Source organism: Eschrichtius robustus, chromosome 8, assembly GCF_028021215.1.
Source record: "Eschrichtius robustus isolate mEscRob2 chromosome 8, mEscRob2.pri, whole genome shotgun sequence".
Taxonomy (NCBI): Eukaryota; Metazoa; Chordata; class Mammalia; order Artiodactyla; family Eschrichtiidae; genus Eschrichtius; species Eschrichtius robustus.
In genome coordinates this window covers 77,599,482-77,614,511 of record NC_090831.1, presented here as the reverse complement: position 1 = coordinate 77,614,511, position 15,030 = coordinate 77,599,482, and the positions used below count along the sequence as shown (strand labels likewise).

At 37.8% G+C, this 15,030-nt stretch overlaps 1 protein-coding gene across 10 annotated transcripts in view; it reads left to right on the top strand.

The window, feature by feature from the left end:
* Positions 1 to 15,030, top strand: part of ADAM22 (ADAM metallopeptidase domain 22) — a 236,061-nt gene that overhangs the window by 23,788 nt on the left and 197,243 nt on the right. For all 10 annotated transcript variants that reach the window (XM_068549168.1, XM_068549159.1, XM_068549158.1 and 7 more), the window contains exon 3: positions 11,667 to 11,743. In XM_068549168.1, the coding sequence (XP_068405269.1) occupies positions 11,667 to 11,743 (77 nt within the window). The remainder of the gene's footprint in view (positions 1 to 11,666; positions 11,744 to 15,030) is intronic.

Genomic DNA, 15,030 nt, shown 5'->3' with positions numbered 1-15,030 from the left:
GGATTTTCTTTCTTTTTATTCAGACACAATGTCATAACAATAGTTAGAAATCTCCGAAGTTTTGTCTTGGTTTTTTCTTGTAATGAAGACGTATTTCAGGCCTAAGGGGTAGTCTACATTTGATACTGACTTTACATCACTAGACACTGTTACCTTGTCCTAGGTCTAGAGACCCTCCAGTGAGGATTTATATCCTGTCTACATTTTAGAGCAGCAGTTATTCCTTCTATTAGATCTTTTTAGAGTTGCACTCACCAGCACTACAGAGTTTACTTGTTTTAAGTAGTAATTATTTTCTAGGTTACAGCTGACTACAAGCTATTCCTGCCGTGATGTATACACAGGTATGCACACACATGCACGTGCAAGCATTATTGGATGTACAATGGATAATGTGACTTGGTTTGGTGAGGTTTTCTATCTCTCTCAATAACAGTATCTCTTAGAATTCCTGCTTTAAGAGATTATTTACAATCAATGTATTTTTAAAAGGCATTTCACTTTTCTAGGGAAAGTGTTTAGTGCTAAGGATTAAGTAACACGATTGATCTACTTATTGCAAGGGGCAGTAGTCACTAGTGCCAATAAATAATGGAAGTGCAAGGAAAAGTAATGTCTAGAGTTTTTTCATTACTCTTGTCCAACAGAGTAATTTCATTATTTTGCTACCCCTTAGATATTTCCTAGTAACATGTTTGAAAATTTTTACTCTTTAATTTCTTTAGATTCAGATGCTTTTGAAGTCCATATCCCAGAAGAACTATAGATCTGATACATGTAATGCCGCACATTTAACAAAAATTTTCTCACTGGGTATTTGTTTTCTAATAAACATGCATCATGAATGGATTCTTTCAATTTCCCTATAATTTAAGGGCAAGGAGTTATCCTTCAAAGCAGCTTGGAGACACCAGCTGGTAGTATGTGGAAGCCCATCAGTTTAAGAATTGGGGGGCAGATTCATGTCATACTGAATCTCTGTAGCAGAATCTTGCTATGTGCTAACCTATGCACGCATTGAAAGATTCCATGTTTCTGAGACATGGTTTCCTTAGGGATGGCTGGTAATCTGCATGCTTGCCCTTAATTGGTCAAGTTCCCTCTCTCTCTCTCTCTCTCTCTCTCTCACACACACACACACATATCCATTCCTTCCTTCATTTCATAATTGTGGTAATTGAGATAACTGGTGTGTTCTTCCAACCAATCTTCATTCTAGCTACTTGGGAAATCCCCCAAAATAAATAGATATTTTTGCAAGGTTTGTGTCTCATTTTGTGTCCCAGTAGAGAAAGCCTTTGGTGGGTGACTGTCAAGTTACAGATAAAAAAAACATCTTTTGAATTTTCTTGATATTAGAGACTTACTGCCTTTTTCTTCTTTTTCTTTTAAGCAGGAGCTTTGCTCTTGCAATATTTTACTAAGATTATTTCTCGACTGTGTTCTTGGAAAACTCTTGGACAGTTGAGATAGTAAAGAAAGAATCTGCTCCTTCTAAAGTTTAGTATGCATGTGTATATATGTATATGTATGAGCAGAAAGTCCTCTATAATTATGTAGTTTTAGTCTTTTTTTTTTTTTTTTTTTAAAGGTAGATGCTGGAGTATCTATTTATTTATTATTTATTTATGGCTGTGTTGGGTCTTCGTTTCTGTGCGAGGGCTTTCTCTAGTTGTGGCAAGCGGGGGCCACTCTTCATCGCGGTGCGCAGGCCTCTCACTATCGCAGCCTCTCTTGTTGCGGAGCACAGGCTCCAGACGCGCAGGCTCAGAAATTGTGGCTCACGGGCCTAGTTGCTCCGCGGCACGTGGGATCTTCCCAGACCAGGGCCCGAACCCGTGTCCCCTGCATTGGCAGGCAGATTCTCAACCACTGCACCACCAGGGAAGCCCCGTAGTTTTAGTCTTTAGTTCTAGGAGAGAAAAAACTTTCTTACCCTATGTAAATTTGTTTCTTAAAGAAAATACTGTGGGATTCTTACATGTCAGCTATTTATCATGGCATTTTGGTCAGTGATAGCTCTGATTTTTCTTTCCTCAAACACTGGGAGCTGGCCCTTTCATGGAAGTGAGCCTTAACTCTCAGATGCCCCTAATATCTATATAAGGAAGGTGAAATTAAGCAAGCAAGCAAACAAAAATCCATTGCCTTAACAACTGGATGAAGTGAATGTTGATGTGAAGAACTCACCATTCTTAATTTTCTTCTTTAGACTTGGCCTATTTCTGATGTTGCCTCCAGGAAAGACTGTGACCCAGCTGGCAGAGATGACACTTATTTCCAGGCCTGCTTTTATTTTTATTTTTTTAAACAAATTTTATTTATTTATTTTATATCTTTTGGCCGCGCCGTGCGGCATGTGGGATCTTATTCCCTGACAAGGGATCGAACCCACACCCCCTGCTTTGGAAGTGCGGAGTCTTAACGACTGCACCACCAGGGAAGTTCCAGGCCTGCTTTTAATATTTATTTATTTATTTATTTTTGCTGTGTTGGGTCTTCATTCCTGTACGAGGGCTTTCTCTAGTTGTGGCAAGTGGGGGCCACTCTTCATCGCGGTGCGCGGGCCTCTCACTATCGCGGCCTCTCTTGTTGCGGAGCACAGGCTCCAGACGCGCAGGCTCAGTAGTTGTGGCTGACGGGCCTAGTTGCTCCGCGGCATGTGGGATCTTCCCAGACCAGGGCTCGAACCCGTGTCCTCTGCATTAGCAGGCAGATTCTCAACCACTGCTCCACCAGGGAAGCCCCAGGCCTGCTTTTAAAATCATCCGATTTAGAGCTGAACTGACTAGTTATTCATTTGATAATACAGTAGCTTAACTGCCTTTCCCCTCCTCTGTTCTTTTTACCTGTGTTTTATTTAACTCTCAGTAGTTACATTATTCTTTGCAACAAGCTTTTATATACTCTTTCACCATAAACAAGAATGTAAGGTGTTATTCTCACAGCATTCTATAATTCATACTATTTTCAGTTCACATTTGGGGAAAAACAAGGTGAAGCATAGAAAGTTTTAGTAACTCCAAAAATCAAATGTCAAGTCAGCAGTGAGGCCAGGAAGACCTGTAATTTTTCTCCCAAGCCTTTCTTGCATTAAGGTAGAGTGTATGTTTCCCAGGGCTGGTTCATCTGAGGGATTTTGTCTGCTGATTTTGTTGCATCCAAACGTTGGAGTTCCTTGCGCTCAGATTAAATTACAGCTCAATATGACTACATATGGTATTATTCTCAGGATGCTAAAGATCGTAAAGTTCTGCTCTGACTTTCAGGCTTCTGAGAGAAAGCGTTTTCTTGTTCAGGCCCGAAATGAAGGCCTAGTAATGGGCAGTGAATAGCCAAGATGATGGAGAGACTGATTTATCAGAAGATAGCAGAGCATAAGTAGGTAATGAGGCTGCCTGACTTCCTGAATGGAGAGGAGAAAATCAGAGCTGATGCCAGTGTCGGCACAGCCCCTCCACCTCCAGCTTGTTGGAGCAGGGGCCACTGGAGAGAGGGGTCCTCGGCCGCCAGGAATCACAGAGTCGAGGGCTTTCAGTGACGTCAGAACTGGAAACTCAGCAAGGCAAATTCACAGAATGCCTCTCAAGAACTCACCTAAGAAAAGCCTTTTTTTTTTTTTTTTTTGTGGTGCATGTGGCTTCACCTAGGGCTCCTGGCTGCTGAGATCTATATGACATAATCTCTGTCCTTGGGTAATACATCCCCAAACAGGCGCATGTCCACAACAGTGGAACACGTTTACATCAATTGTAAAATTTTTTGCTTCAAATAATAGCAAGAACTGGCATTTGAATTATAGAGCAAGTATGACTAGAGAGGAATTCCATGGGAATTGGTTACTCATTAGACCCACATGGTTAGCTCTTTAAAAATTCCCGTGGGAGTTCCAATCTATTGCTCCTTGTCCTTCCTTTTTTTTTTTCTTATAGTGTGTTGAGAGTCTGCTGTGTGCAAAATAGTATGCTAAGGTGCTTGTAGAGATGTTTCTTGGCCCTCACTTAATTTATCTGGGGAGGCCACCAGATGGAATCCCTTTTACCTCCTTTTTTGGCCTTCTCTTTCTCTCCCTCTCCTTTTTTTTTTTAACTTTTAAAACTTTTATTATTTTGGTTGAACTCAACGACAAAATTCAGGCAGTAAATTGTCAAAAGAACATACATTTTAGTTGCAAGAAATATAGGGGGATTCAGTAGGTAGATCATCAGTTTCAAAGCTAAACATATTTTGTCGTAAATTGTGAAGATAAGGGAAAGGAGCTATTGTTTATTGAACATCTATCATCTCAAAGCCTTTTACATCCATTTCTTATTGTTTCCAGGATAACGAGTACATTTCTCACATTGTTTTATACTAGTGGTTCTGAACCCTTGGCCACCCCTCAGAATCACAGGGTAGCTCTTTAAAAAATATTGATGCCCAGGATCCATCCCAGACTAAAAGAATTAGAATCTCTGAGTTTGGGGCCCAGGCAGTGGTATTTTTTAAAAAGCTTCCTGAGCAAGCCTAATATGCAATCAGGATTGAGAACCACTGGTTTGGAAGTTCTTTGGCATTTGGGGTTCCAGCCTGTTCTCCCACAATAGATGCCTCACATCTTCTGTCTCAGGAATATAGCATTTCCTACAATTCCTGAATGTGTTGAGTTTCCCATTTTTGTGCCTTTATAGGGCCTTTTACCAGGAGTGCTTTCCCCTGCATTCTTGGTCTGAGGAGCACCTCCTCAACTCTCTGTAATCTGTAGTCAGAGGGCTGCTGTTGTACCTTGTACAAATATCTATTATTGGACTTCCAAATATTTTGTAATAATTTGTGTAGCAGCTCCCCTTTTTGACCGTGAGTTTCCTGGGTGCAGGGGCCATGTCTGACTGTTCTTTGTATCCCCAGAGCCTGGTGTGTTTCCTGAGGTATGGTCAGTGCTCCATAAAGGTTGAATGGATTGTAACTTATCCTTTCGTTTTCACAATAAAGCTACAGAGTGTGTATTATTATTTTTGGTCTTTTAGAGACAAGGACTTTCAGTTCAGAGACATTAAACAATTTGCCCTAGTTTGTTCCATTAATAAATGGAAGACCCAGAATTCAAACCCAGTTCTGCCTGGCTTTAAAGGCTATGCTTTTTTGTTTTCTTTCATTTTGTTTTAAGATGTCCTGTTGCTGGACACTGTTTGGTTCTTGCAATACTAAATATAGAAGGTTGGATTTTAAGAGCCTTTTGGTTAAAGATAGTATGTAAATTAAATGCAATATATGATACAGATTATGACAACTATGGACATGATTGAGTTGACCACATGAAAAGAGGGAGGCATTTAACATAGAGTCATAGATATACAATTATGAATAGAAAAGACTAATGCTCTTACACATATATTGTGCTAATTTATGTATTAGGTAGATCTATTTGGTAGAATCCTCTTTTAAAAAAAGCCATTGTTATACAATTCTGCTTCAATAAGTTCCATATCTTAAGTAACAGACAGGGGAAAACAATATTGTTGATGTGGCTACAGGAAATTCTAGAATGAGGAATCTTAATGTTAATAGGTTGTAGTATCAGTCTGTTTGAACTGTTTTGTCAGAAGTCCACATAAGGCAATGGAGTAATTACAGTCAGGTTATGGTGATTCTTCAGTTGCCTTGTCTGATGTAGAAGACCAGGGAAAATAGTTAAAAGTAATTATTGGTATTTTGTTTTTTATTGAGCTCAAAGTATTGGATACCAGGAATTACACTTGTATTTTTTAAAAAACTAAATAGAAGCAATCAAATGGCAAAGAAGAATTTAGGATGCAGAATAGCTAAAGATTCTGTTACATACATTGAAGATTTTGTTTTAATTATGTTAATTATTTTCAGAATTATCCTGTTGTACAATACTGTTTGACTGGTAATACTCCCATGCCACTGATATTCATTGATTCATTATTCAGGTTGGGCTTAATTAAAAACCCAAACTACCTGTCTTTCTCCTTGTGTCAAAGTTCTGATTCTACCGTGACAGTCTTAGTGTCATCTTTGCTTTAAAAAAAGGTTGTAGGGACTTCCCTGGCAGTCCAGTGGTTAAGACTTCACCTTCCAATGCAGGGGGTGTGGGTTCGATCCCTGGTCGGGGAGCTAAGATCCCACATGCCTCGCAGCCAAAAAAAAAGCCAAAAACGTAAAACAGAAGTAATATTGTAACAAATTCAATGAAGACTTTAAAAATGGTCCACATCAACAACAACAGAATCTTTTAAAAAAAAAAAAGTTTGTAAGTAAGACAAGCTTGAAAAGTTCATTTATATTTGCTCTTTGTAATATGTAGGGTTGCTCTGGTTCATGGCTGTAGATGTGAGGAGAAAAAGACACGCTGCCAAGAAGCAAAATGCATAAGGAGCTTGAGGGTTATATTAACTTCACATTTAAATTTCAGCTATTGCCCATGGATAATAAACAGGCCTCAATCTGGGGATTGTATCAGGTTCTTCTGGTCCTAAAATTCTATGATTCATTTTTGAAATTTGAAATTTAAATTATCCTTATGAGGGCTTCCCTGGTGGCGCAGTGGTTAAGAATCTGCCTGCCAATGCAGGGGACGCGGGTTCGAGCCCTGGTCTGGGAAGATCCCACATGCCGCAGAGCAACTAAGCCCGTGAGCCACAACTACTGAGCCTGCGCATCTGGAGCCTGTGCTCCGCAACGGGAGAGGCTGCGACAGTGAGAGGCCCGCGCACCGCGATGAAGAGTGGCCCCCACTCGCCGCAACTGGAGAAAGCCCTCGCACAGAAACAAAGACCCAACACAGCCAAAAATTTAAAAAAAAAAAATAAATAAATAAATAAATAAATTATCCTTATGTAATTATATTGATTTATTAAATTTTCTTGCCATCTGGATAGCTATTTTATATTTTTGCCTTTTTCTCCCTCAATCTTTTTTCACAGCTATGATCAAAGTCAGCCTCACTGCTTAAAACACACACACTTCACCATACCTGTGTAATTTTTTTTCTTAAAAAATGGATTTCCTTGTGTATTGTAAAGTATAATGCTTAATTTCTAAGGTTGTGCTTTGTGTCAGATGTGGTAATGTTATTGACTTTCCTGATGAAGTCAGAGTTCCAAAGATTGTTTTTCATGGTTTGATTTTCTTCTCATATGCTCTAGAAGTGCTCTTTAGAACCCAGTAAAACCTGCAAGCACCTCCAAACTGCAGGATGAAAGCAAAGATGAAGCATGATGGAAAAGGCCTGCCAGGAGGTGAAATGCTGCCCTACTACCAAACAGGGTGATTTGGAAATGACATTTACCCACATGCCTCAGTTTCCTTATTTGTAAAATAAGGATGTGTATTATATGAGCTCTAGGTTATTCTAGGGTAACAAAGCATTTGGTTAATAGATTTAAAAATCACAAGTCATTCTTATATAGTAATTTGAAAAAATGCATTTCTGCAAAATAATGATAATTTTCAAATGTCTCTAAGAGCCATTACTACCTTTTAATCTTCTAGTTAAGTTAATAAATATTAGAATTTTGGGGGGCAATATATGTTAGGCACTCCCCCACCAAAATAAAGAGGAATATCCTGATTAGACTAGTTCTCTCTTCTTAAACATTTTCTTTTCTTTTGAGCTAAGAAGGTAAGGTCTAAGATTAAGGTGTCGAATAATAAGCTGGATTGTTAATTGCATGAGTTCAGTGTAATTCTACTTAATTTATAATTTCTCCAAGATAACCTAAAGAGGTAAATATGTTTCTTCTCTTCAGCCTACTTGTTAAGTCAGACATATGGGGATGGCAGGTGCCTGAATGGTAGACAACCATCCAGAATGCAAGGAAACCATGCTAACATGTATTTTCCTGATTACTACTGCAAATTTGTTTTGGCTGGGAAGTTCTGTGTTAGGAGTTTGATCCTTTTGCCTTCATGAGTGTCAGTTCTACTGGTGCAGGTGCCTTAGTTTTAAACCCAGCCACGGAGGAAAATGACACTGAACACTGATGCAATCAACTCGTTATTGGAGTTGCTTTTCTAAATGTTCAGGGACATTGCCAGTGATGCTGTATTAGTTTCCCATTGCTGCTGTAACACGTTATACCGCTAACTTAATGTCATAAAACAACTAAAATTAATTTTCTTATAGTTCTAGAGATCAGAAGCCTGAATTAGGTCTTAAAAGGCTAAAATGAAGGTGTTCTCAGGGCTATGCTCCTTTTGGGGGCTTTAGGGGAAAATTGTTCCTTGTTTTTTCCAGTTTCTAGAGGCTGCCAACATTCCTTGGCATGTGGCCTTTTCCTAACCTCATTTTAATCTCTACTTCCATCATCACATCTCCTTCTCTGACTCTGATCCTTATAAGACTCTGGTGACTACACTGGGTCCACCTGGATAATCCAGTATACTCTCCCCATCTCAGGGTCCCTAACTTTATCACATCTGCGAAGTCCCTTTTGCTGTGTGAGGTGACATGTTCACAAGTTCCAGAGATTAGAGTGTGGGCATCTTTGGGGCTGTCAGTCTGTCTGCCTTAGATCCCTTCTAATCATCCAGGTCATCATCCAGATGTCATCTCCTCAGAGAGGCCTCCATACCACCTAGAACCCTATCTACCCTGGTTACCTGTTTACCCTGTTTTATTAAATCTGAGAACAGTGTATTTATATTCTAAGTTTATTTTTTATCCAATTGTTCATTTTGTGTCATTTTATTTGTCACTTTCTATCTCCTTCCACTAGAAGATAAGCCCCACTAGAGCGGAAACATGATCAGTCTTCTTCATCTTGCCCACCAAATCAGAAGAGTTCCCAGCACTTGGTAGACTCTCAGAAGATGCTTGTTGAATGAATCAATCTGTATACAGTCTAAGGAAGCCTTCCTTACATTAAAACAATATTAATATAATCCCGTTCCTATTACTATCAATAATGCAAACATTTTTCACTAACGACAGTTAAACATGCTGTCAATAGATTTTCTGTTGAATTTACATAATGGGTTTCTCCTTGGGACATGGATGAGGTCAATAAAGTAAAATACCAGATGTAAACTGAAGCTGCAGGAAAAAGAAAATATAAGAATTGGAATTAATGCAAACAGTAAATATCTTGCTAAAAAAGAATAGTAATGTTATTTTGATCCAAGCTGTAATCATGATGCCGTGATGAATAACATGTGTCCTCTGCCATGTTCATAATAAATGCTGAGAAAGAATGGAGGAGAGAGAGGTTCTTTTTAATTGAGACAGAGCTTTCCTCAAGCTGTTCCCAAAACATGGTTGTTAGCACTTCAGGAAACTCAAAGAGCTTTTAGAGAAAAGAAATTATCCATTGAGGTGGCATTAAGAACAACTTGATGGAAGGATGGCATTTCTGTAAGCAGGTAATTTATAGCTGTGCAATTGTTGTTCATGTATGCATCCAGGTGATTGATCAAACGAACCCTCAAATGAGTCAGTCAGTCAGGAAATACTTATTGAATACCTAATGCTGGTCAGTACTGAGGCCCTCATATCAAAATGAACCGTATTGAGGAAGAGGAGAGAAGGAAGCTAGAAGGGGTTGGGAAGACTTCCTGGGAGAGGAGAGTTTGGATTGAATTGTGTCCCCTCCAAAATTTGTATGTTGAAGCCCTAACTGCTAATGGGACTGTATTTGGCGACAGGGTGTTTAAAGAGGTAATTAGATTAAATGAAGTTGTAAGGGTGGATGCTAATCCAATATGACTGATATCCTTATAAGAGGAGAGAGAGAGAGAGAGAGACATACATCTGGGGTACACATGCATAGAGAGGAAGCCATGTGGCCATCTGCAAGCCAAGGAGAGAGGCCTCAGGAGAAACCAAATCTGCCAACACCTTGAGCTTGGACTTCCAGCCTCCAGAACTGTGAGAAAGCAAATTTCTGTTGTTTACGTCATCCGGTCTGTGGTACTTTCTTATGGTAGCCCGGGTAGACTAATACAAAAAGGAACTTGATCTAAGTCTTGAAGGATGAATAGGGCCATTTCTGGGAAATGGCCATGGTGAAGATCACTACCCCAGGGTCTGGTTTGGAAAAGCACAAGTGATGAATGAAAGCTACAGAAGAAGTTGGAATGCACGTAGTTTGTGGAATTAAAGAGTAGAAGAGAGAACTGAGTGTGAATGGGATATGGGTGGGTCCTTGGGAACTTGTGTGCTGTTATGTCTGGGGTGGGGGAGGTGATTGTGGAGGATCTTGATATGCAGAGAGAGAAAGTTTGTATTTGATGTAGTAGAAAATCTAGGACTTACATTTGGGGTTTTGGTAAGGAGCCAGTTTTAGGAAAATCAGGGAGGATATGAACTGTGGCAGCTACGGAAATGAAGAGTAAAGTGTGGATCCAAGAACCATCATAAAAAGAAAGAAGAAGCCAGAGTTTGGTGAGAACCTGGGTGTTAATTGGGAAGAGTGAGGAGTTAGGGTTGGATGTTTAACGAGGCTAAGAAGTATCCAGATAGTTCTTCATCCTTGGGGTTTCACGAGGATTGGAATGTGTTAGCAACTGAGGTGTGGCATTCTCCCACTCCCACTTATCTCAAAGATTTGAAAATGGAAAGGTTATCCTTTGTTTCCAGAAAGCTTTATGATTATTAAGCACTCTCCTTTCTCCTGATACCATAGCTTAATGAGTGTGAAAATCCTAGGTATGATTGAGGTGCCCTTTGTGCCCCACAGAATCCTAGAACGTCCCTTCCTAAGATGCGCTGGTTCTCCGGGAGCAGCACCACGGTCTGCCTCACGTGCTACATAAATACAGTTGCTCAGATGGTTTATGTCTCTAAAATAGTGTATGCTTGCTTTTCTCACTGCAGGAATTACACATGTTTATTGTAGAAATTTTGGATACTATAGACAAATATGAACCAAAAAATCAAATAATTTATAGTTCTACTGCTCAGGTATAGCTACTGTTAATACGGGGAGTCAAGAATAAATAGTTTTGCTTTCCTTCCTCCTTTCTTTTCAGTTATTACATGTGGTTATTCAATACGCTAATATTAATGTTATTGGTAACACTGTATGTTTTTTAGAGTCCCTTGTGATTTTCTCTGGGAGTCCCTAGATTGGCATAGGAAATAGTGATTTTTTTTCCCATTAAACTTTTGATGGGTGATGTTTGCAGTAGATGGGCAGAGGCTCAGTTTTTCTCTTAGGAAATTGTGGAAACCTCTATGAAATTACATTTGGTAAATTAGAACTGAACTATTACTTTGAAAGTATGTATTTGAGATAGGATGAAAAGGGTTTTTTAGAAGTTTAGATGTCTTCCTTGTAAATAGATCGCATTCATCATCTTAATTTACTCTTGTATTGAACATATTTTTCCCTATTTCTTTTTTAATCTACAAAGCTTAATTTTAAAGGAGTCAGTCATCTAAAACAGAATGAAATGTAGTTCAGTCTTCTTGGAAATGAAATGTTTAACCACTTGAGATAAAGCTGAAAGGGAGGGTACTTGCCCTCCTTGATTAAGTGGTACTTTACTTTAGATTAGTGAATAGCTTCTAAGAAGGTGCAAATTTTACTTTGTTTTTATTTAATTTGTATGTTGAACTGGTTTTCTAATTTATATTATAAAACTTTCAAATGATCATGAGAAGTGCTTATCATCTGATCTCTATGGCTGAATAATAAATACCTTTTATCTTTCTGATATTGCAGTTGACTCACGTTGACCAGGCAAGCTTCCTGCTGGGTGCCTTTGGAACATCGTTTATTCTTGATGTCCTGCTAAATCAGTAAGTTTTTCTTGAGCTGCATTCACTGTTTTCAGATACACATTGAATCCAGTTTCTTATCCTGCTGTAAAATTTTTTTTCTTACTATATTTTACTTCGTTTTCCAATATCAGTTAAATACTATATTTAAAACTATTGTATCTATTGACTGTAAGTTATAAAGTCTGGTAAATAACAGAAAATGGGTATCCACTTGAAATTGAACAACTGTAACAGCTTTAAGAATGTAAAATTGAGGGAAAGATTTACTCCAATATTTTGCATAAAGATATATATGACCTAAGTTCCTATGAATGACAATAAATTATGAAAATAATACTTTGAGTCTTAAAACATCTTTCTTAAGAACAGCAGAAAAGGTAAGTTACCCTTTTTGCTCAGTGAGTCAGGGGACTGGTTGCATGATAGTGTGATTCCAAATAATGCCATTAGATGCTTTGATTTGGGAGTTGATTTTTATAAGGTTTAAGGTACTGGAATTATTCTGTAAATACTATATAATTTTGGAAATTGTCATTACCTAGAATTTTAGGTTTGGAATAGTAGAATTATAAGTTTGGGAGTGGCTTTTGATAAATCACTGGATTTAATCTCTTCCCTCTGGGTTAGTATCTAAGAAGTCTTACAGGACATTTAGTTGTCTATTCACTTTTTAAAAAAAGCATTAGTATCCCACTTCTTTTCCTGAGCAAGCAGGAAGAGACCAGGGCTCTGTCAGCCAGTGTTTCTGAGCTGAGCAGCACTGGACCACAGCTTTGCTGAAATCAGCTATGCAACAACTTAGGAAGAAAGTTTCAGGCCAGGAGGACAGTAAGGTAGACCGAGAGTGAGAACTAGAGTCTAATTTGTATACAGTGGGGAATCAGCCAGATGGAAGACTCTGAGTTAATAAAAAAAAGGATGTAAGAGGCAGTTCTTAGAGCTGTACTATCTGGATAGGTAGCCACTAGCCTCTTGTGGCTGTTTAAATTAAAATTAAATAATTAAAATAAAATAAAAAATTCTGTTTCTTAGTTGCATGAACCGCATTTCAAATGCTCAGTAGCCATGTGTAGTTAGTGGTTACCTTATAGGACAAGGTAGAACATTTCCAACATTGCAGAAAGTTCTGTTGCACAGTGCTGGTTTAGAGATTTCCTTTGAGGAAAGGGCACATGTGCACTGTTAAGACTATTGAGCGAGGTCAATCAGTATTCAGGAGAATTCACTTCTTCCTTTTAGATTTTAGTCTATGTTTAATAGATTAATTTAATAATTAATTTTACTAGTATCCTAATTTTTATGGAATTTATTTACAAAGTTTTCATCATACCATAGTTATTGTTTTAGTGTTTAAGTTATATATTAGTTTATTTTTTAATTAAGCTGCCTTGTAGGTAGGTACATTTTGTAAGTAGTGCTTCCCTCTCCCCACATTTTTGTTTCACAAACAATTTAAATACTGAAAAGCATGTGTTAGATGGCAGTCTGTTATTTGGGTGATCTAACAGTGGGAGTGTTTTGTTCTTTGATCATGCACATTTAAAAAATGTAACATAAGTTGTATTTCTACAATACTCATTAGAATAGTTTCTTATTTTTAAAATTTATGGCTTAGAACATAAATATTAGATGTTTTATACCACACTGTATTTTACCCTAATTTCATATGGCATGAATAAGATTGTGTTAATACGATCTGTATCTTATATTCCTGCTTGATGTAAATACCCTAAAATTTACATGTTTGTATGACTCATTTCAGTTTTTCAGCAATTTTAATGTCGTAAAGTTTTAAAAAACTCGTTATGAAAGAATGCATGCTCCTTAGAAAAATAATGAAAGAGTAGAAAAACAATCTCATATAATTCTACCACTTAGACACTGATTGCCCTGTTTTAAGTTGTAACGCTCTCTGTGCTCACTTTCCCATACACCCTACTACCTATTCTCCCTTGCTTAATTTAAAAAATATTATCACAATTTAATATAAAGGTTGACTCATGAAATTGCCATTTTTGCAGGTCAAAAATTTGATGACCATCATTGTCATATGGTCAACTAATTCTCTGTATTTTAATTTTTAATTTATTTTTAAAAATTTTAAATTTATTATTTTTTTGTCTTTTTCGTCCATCTAGAATTTAAGCTCATTGAGAGCTGAGATGTTTTTTCGTTTATTGTTGTATCCTTAGCCCAGAATAGGCACTAAATTCTAGGTTGGGAAGTCATATTGACTTAGAAACTAAAGGCTGAAATAGGCCAGGAGACAGAGGAGATGATGGATGAGGGTGGAGGCTATCAACTGGGGAAGAGTGAAGCAGCAAAAAAGAAAGAGGGCAAGTGTTTGGGGCTGGCTTCTAAAAAAGCTGAGCGTACACATCTAGGTATGATTTGGAAAGTCAGGTTCCTAGGTCTCTAGTTCAATGACTCCTTCCCATCCCTTCAAATCATGGCTCTGGTGGATACCCCCTGCCTTGTTTTCTGGTTTCTGACATTTGTAATGCCTTGACTTTCAGTACCCCAATGAAGAAAGGATATTTATTCATTCTGCCCAAGCCATCTCACTTCTTCTGGAGGAATCCGAGCACTATAGTTTTCTGTTCCTGAAGGGGAAACACATATGGCCATACTTATCAGAGCATGAAGCTTAGAATACTAAGGGTGAAGCAAAATTTCTTTCTAGATACTGGCAAGAACCTCCCTTCTTCTTATTGCAGTACAAAGGATAAAATAATAGCATAAATAGAGATTTCCTGAGCTGAGAAATATGCAAAGTTGTTTTTTTTGGCCTGGGATCTATATTAAACATAGATGTCAGGTATCTATTTTCTTTATGCTTTATGGTCTAGGATGATTTGATACAAAGGTTTTTTTTCTTATTTTTACGGAGAATGTTTTTATTTCATGGTTTCACTTTATATATTATCTAGTGGTTATATTGATTAAGGAGCAGAAAGATGAAAAATCGATGATGCTCTTTAAGTTTTCCTTCCTTCCTTCCTCCCTCCCTCCTTTGCTCCCTCCCTCCCTCCGTTCCTTCCTTCCTTTCTTTTTTTCCTCACTCATATGCTTACTAACATTTATTTAACGTAGTTTGTTGGTTGTTTGTTGTTTTTTACTTTTCCTTCTTAAAACGATTTTTTTATTGAGGTCTAGCTGATTTACAATATTATAGTAGTTTCAGGTGTACAACATAGTGATTCAAAACTATACTCCATTTGACGTTATTATAAAATAATGACTACATTCCCTGTGCTGTACAATATATCCTTGTAGATTATTAATTTTATACATAGTCATCTTTA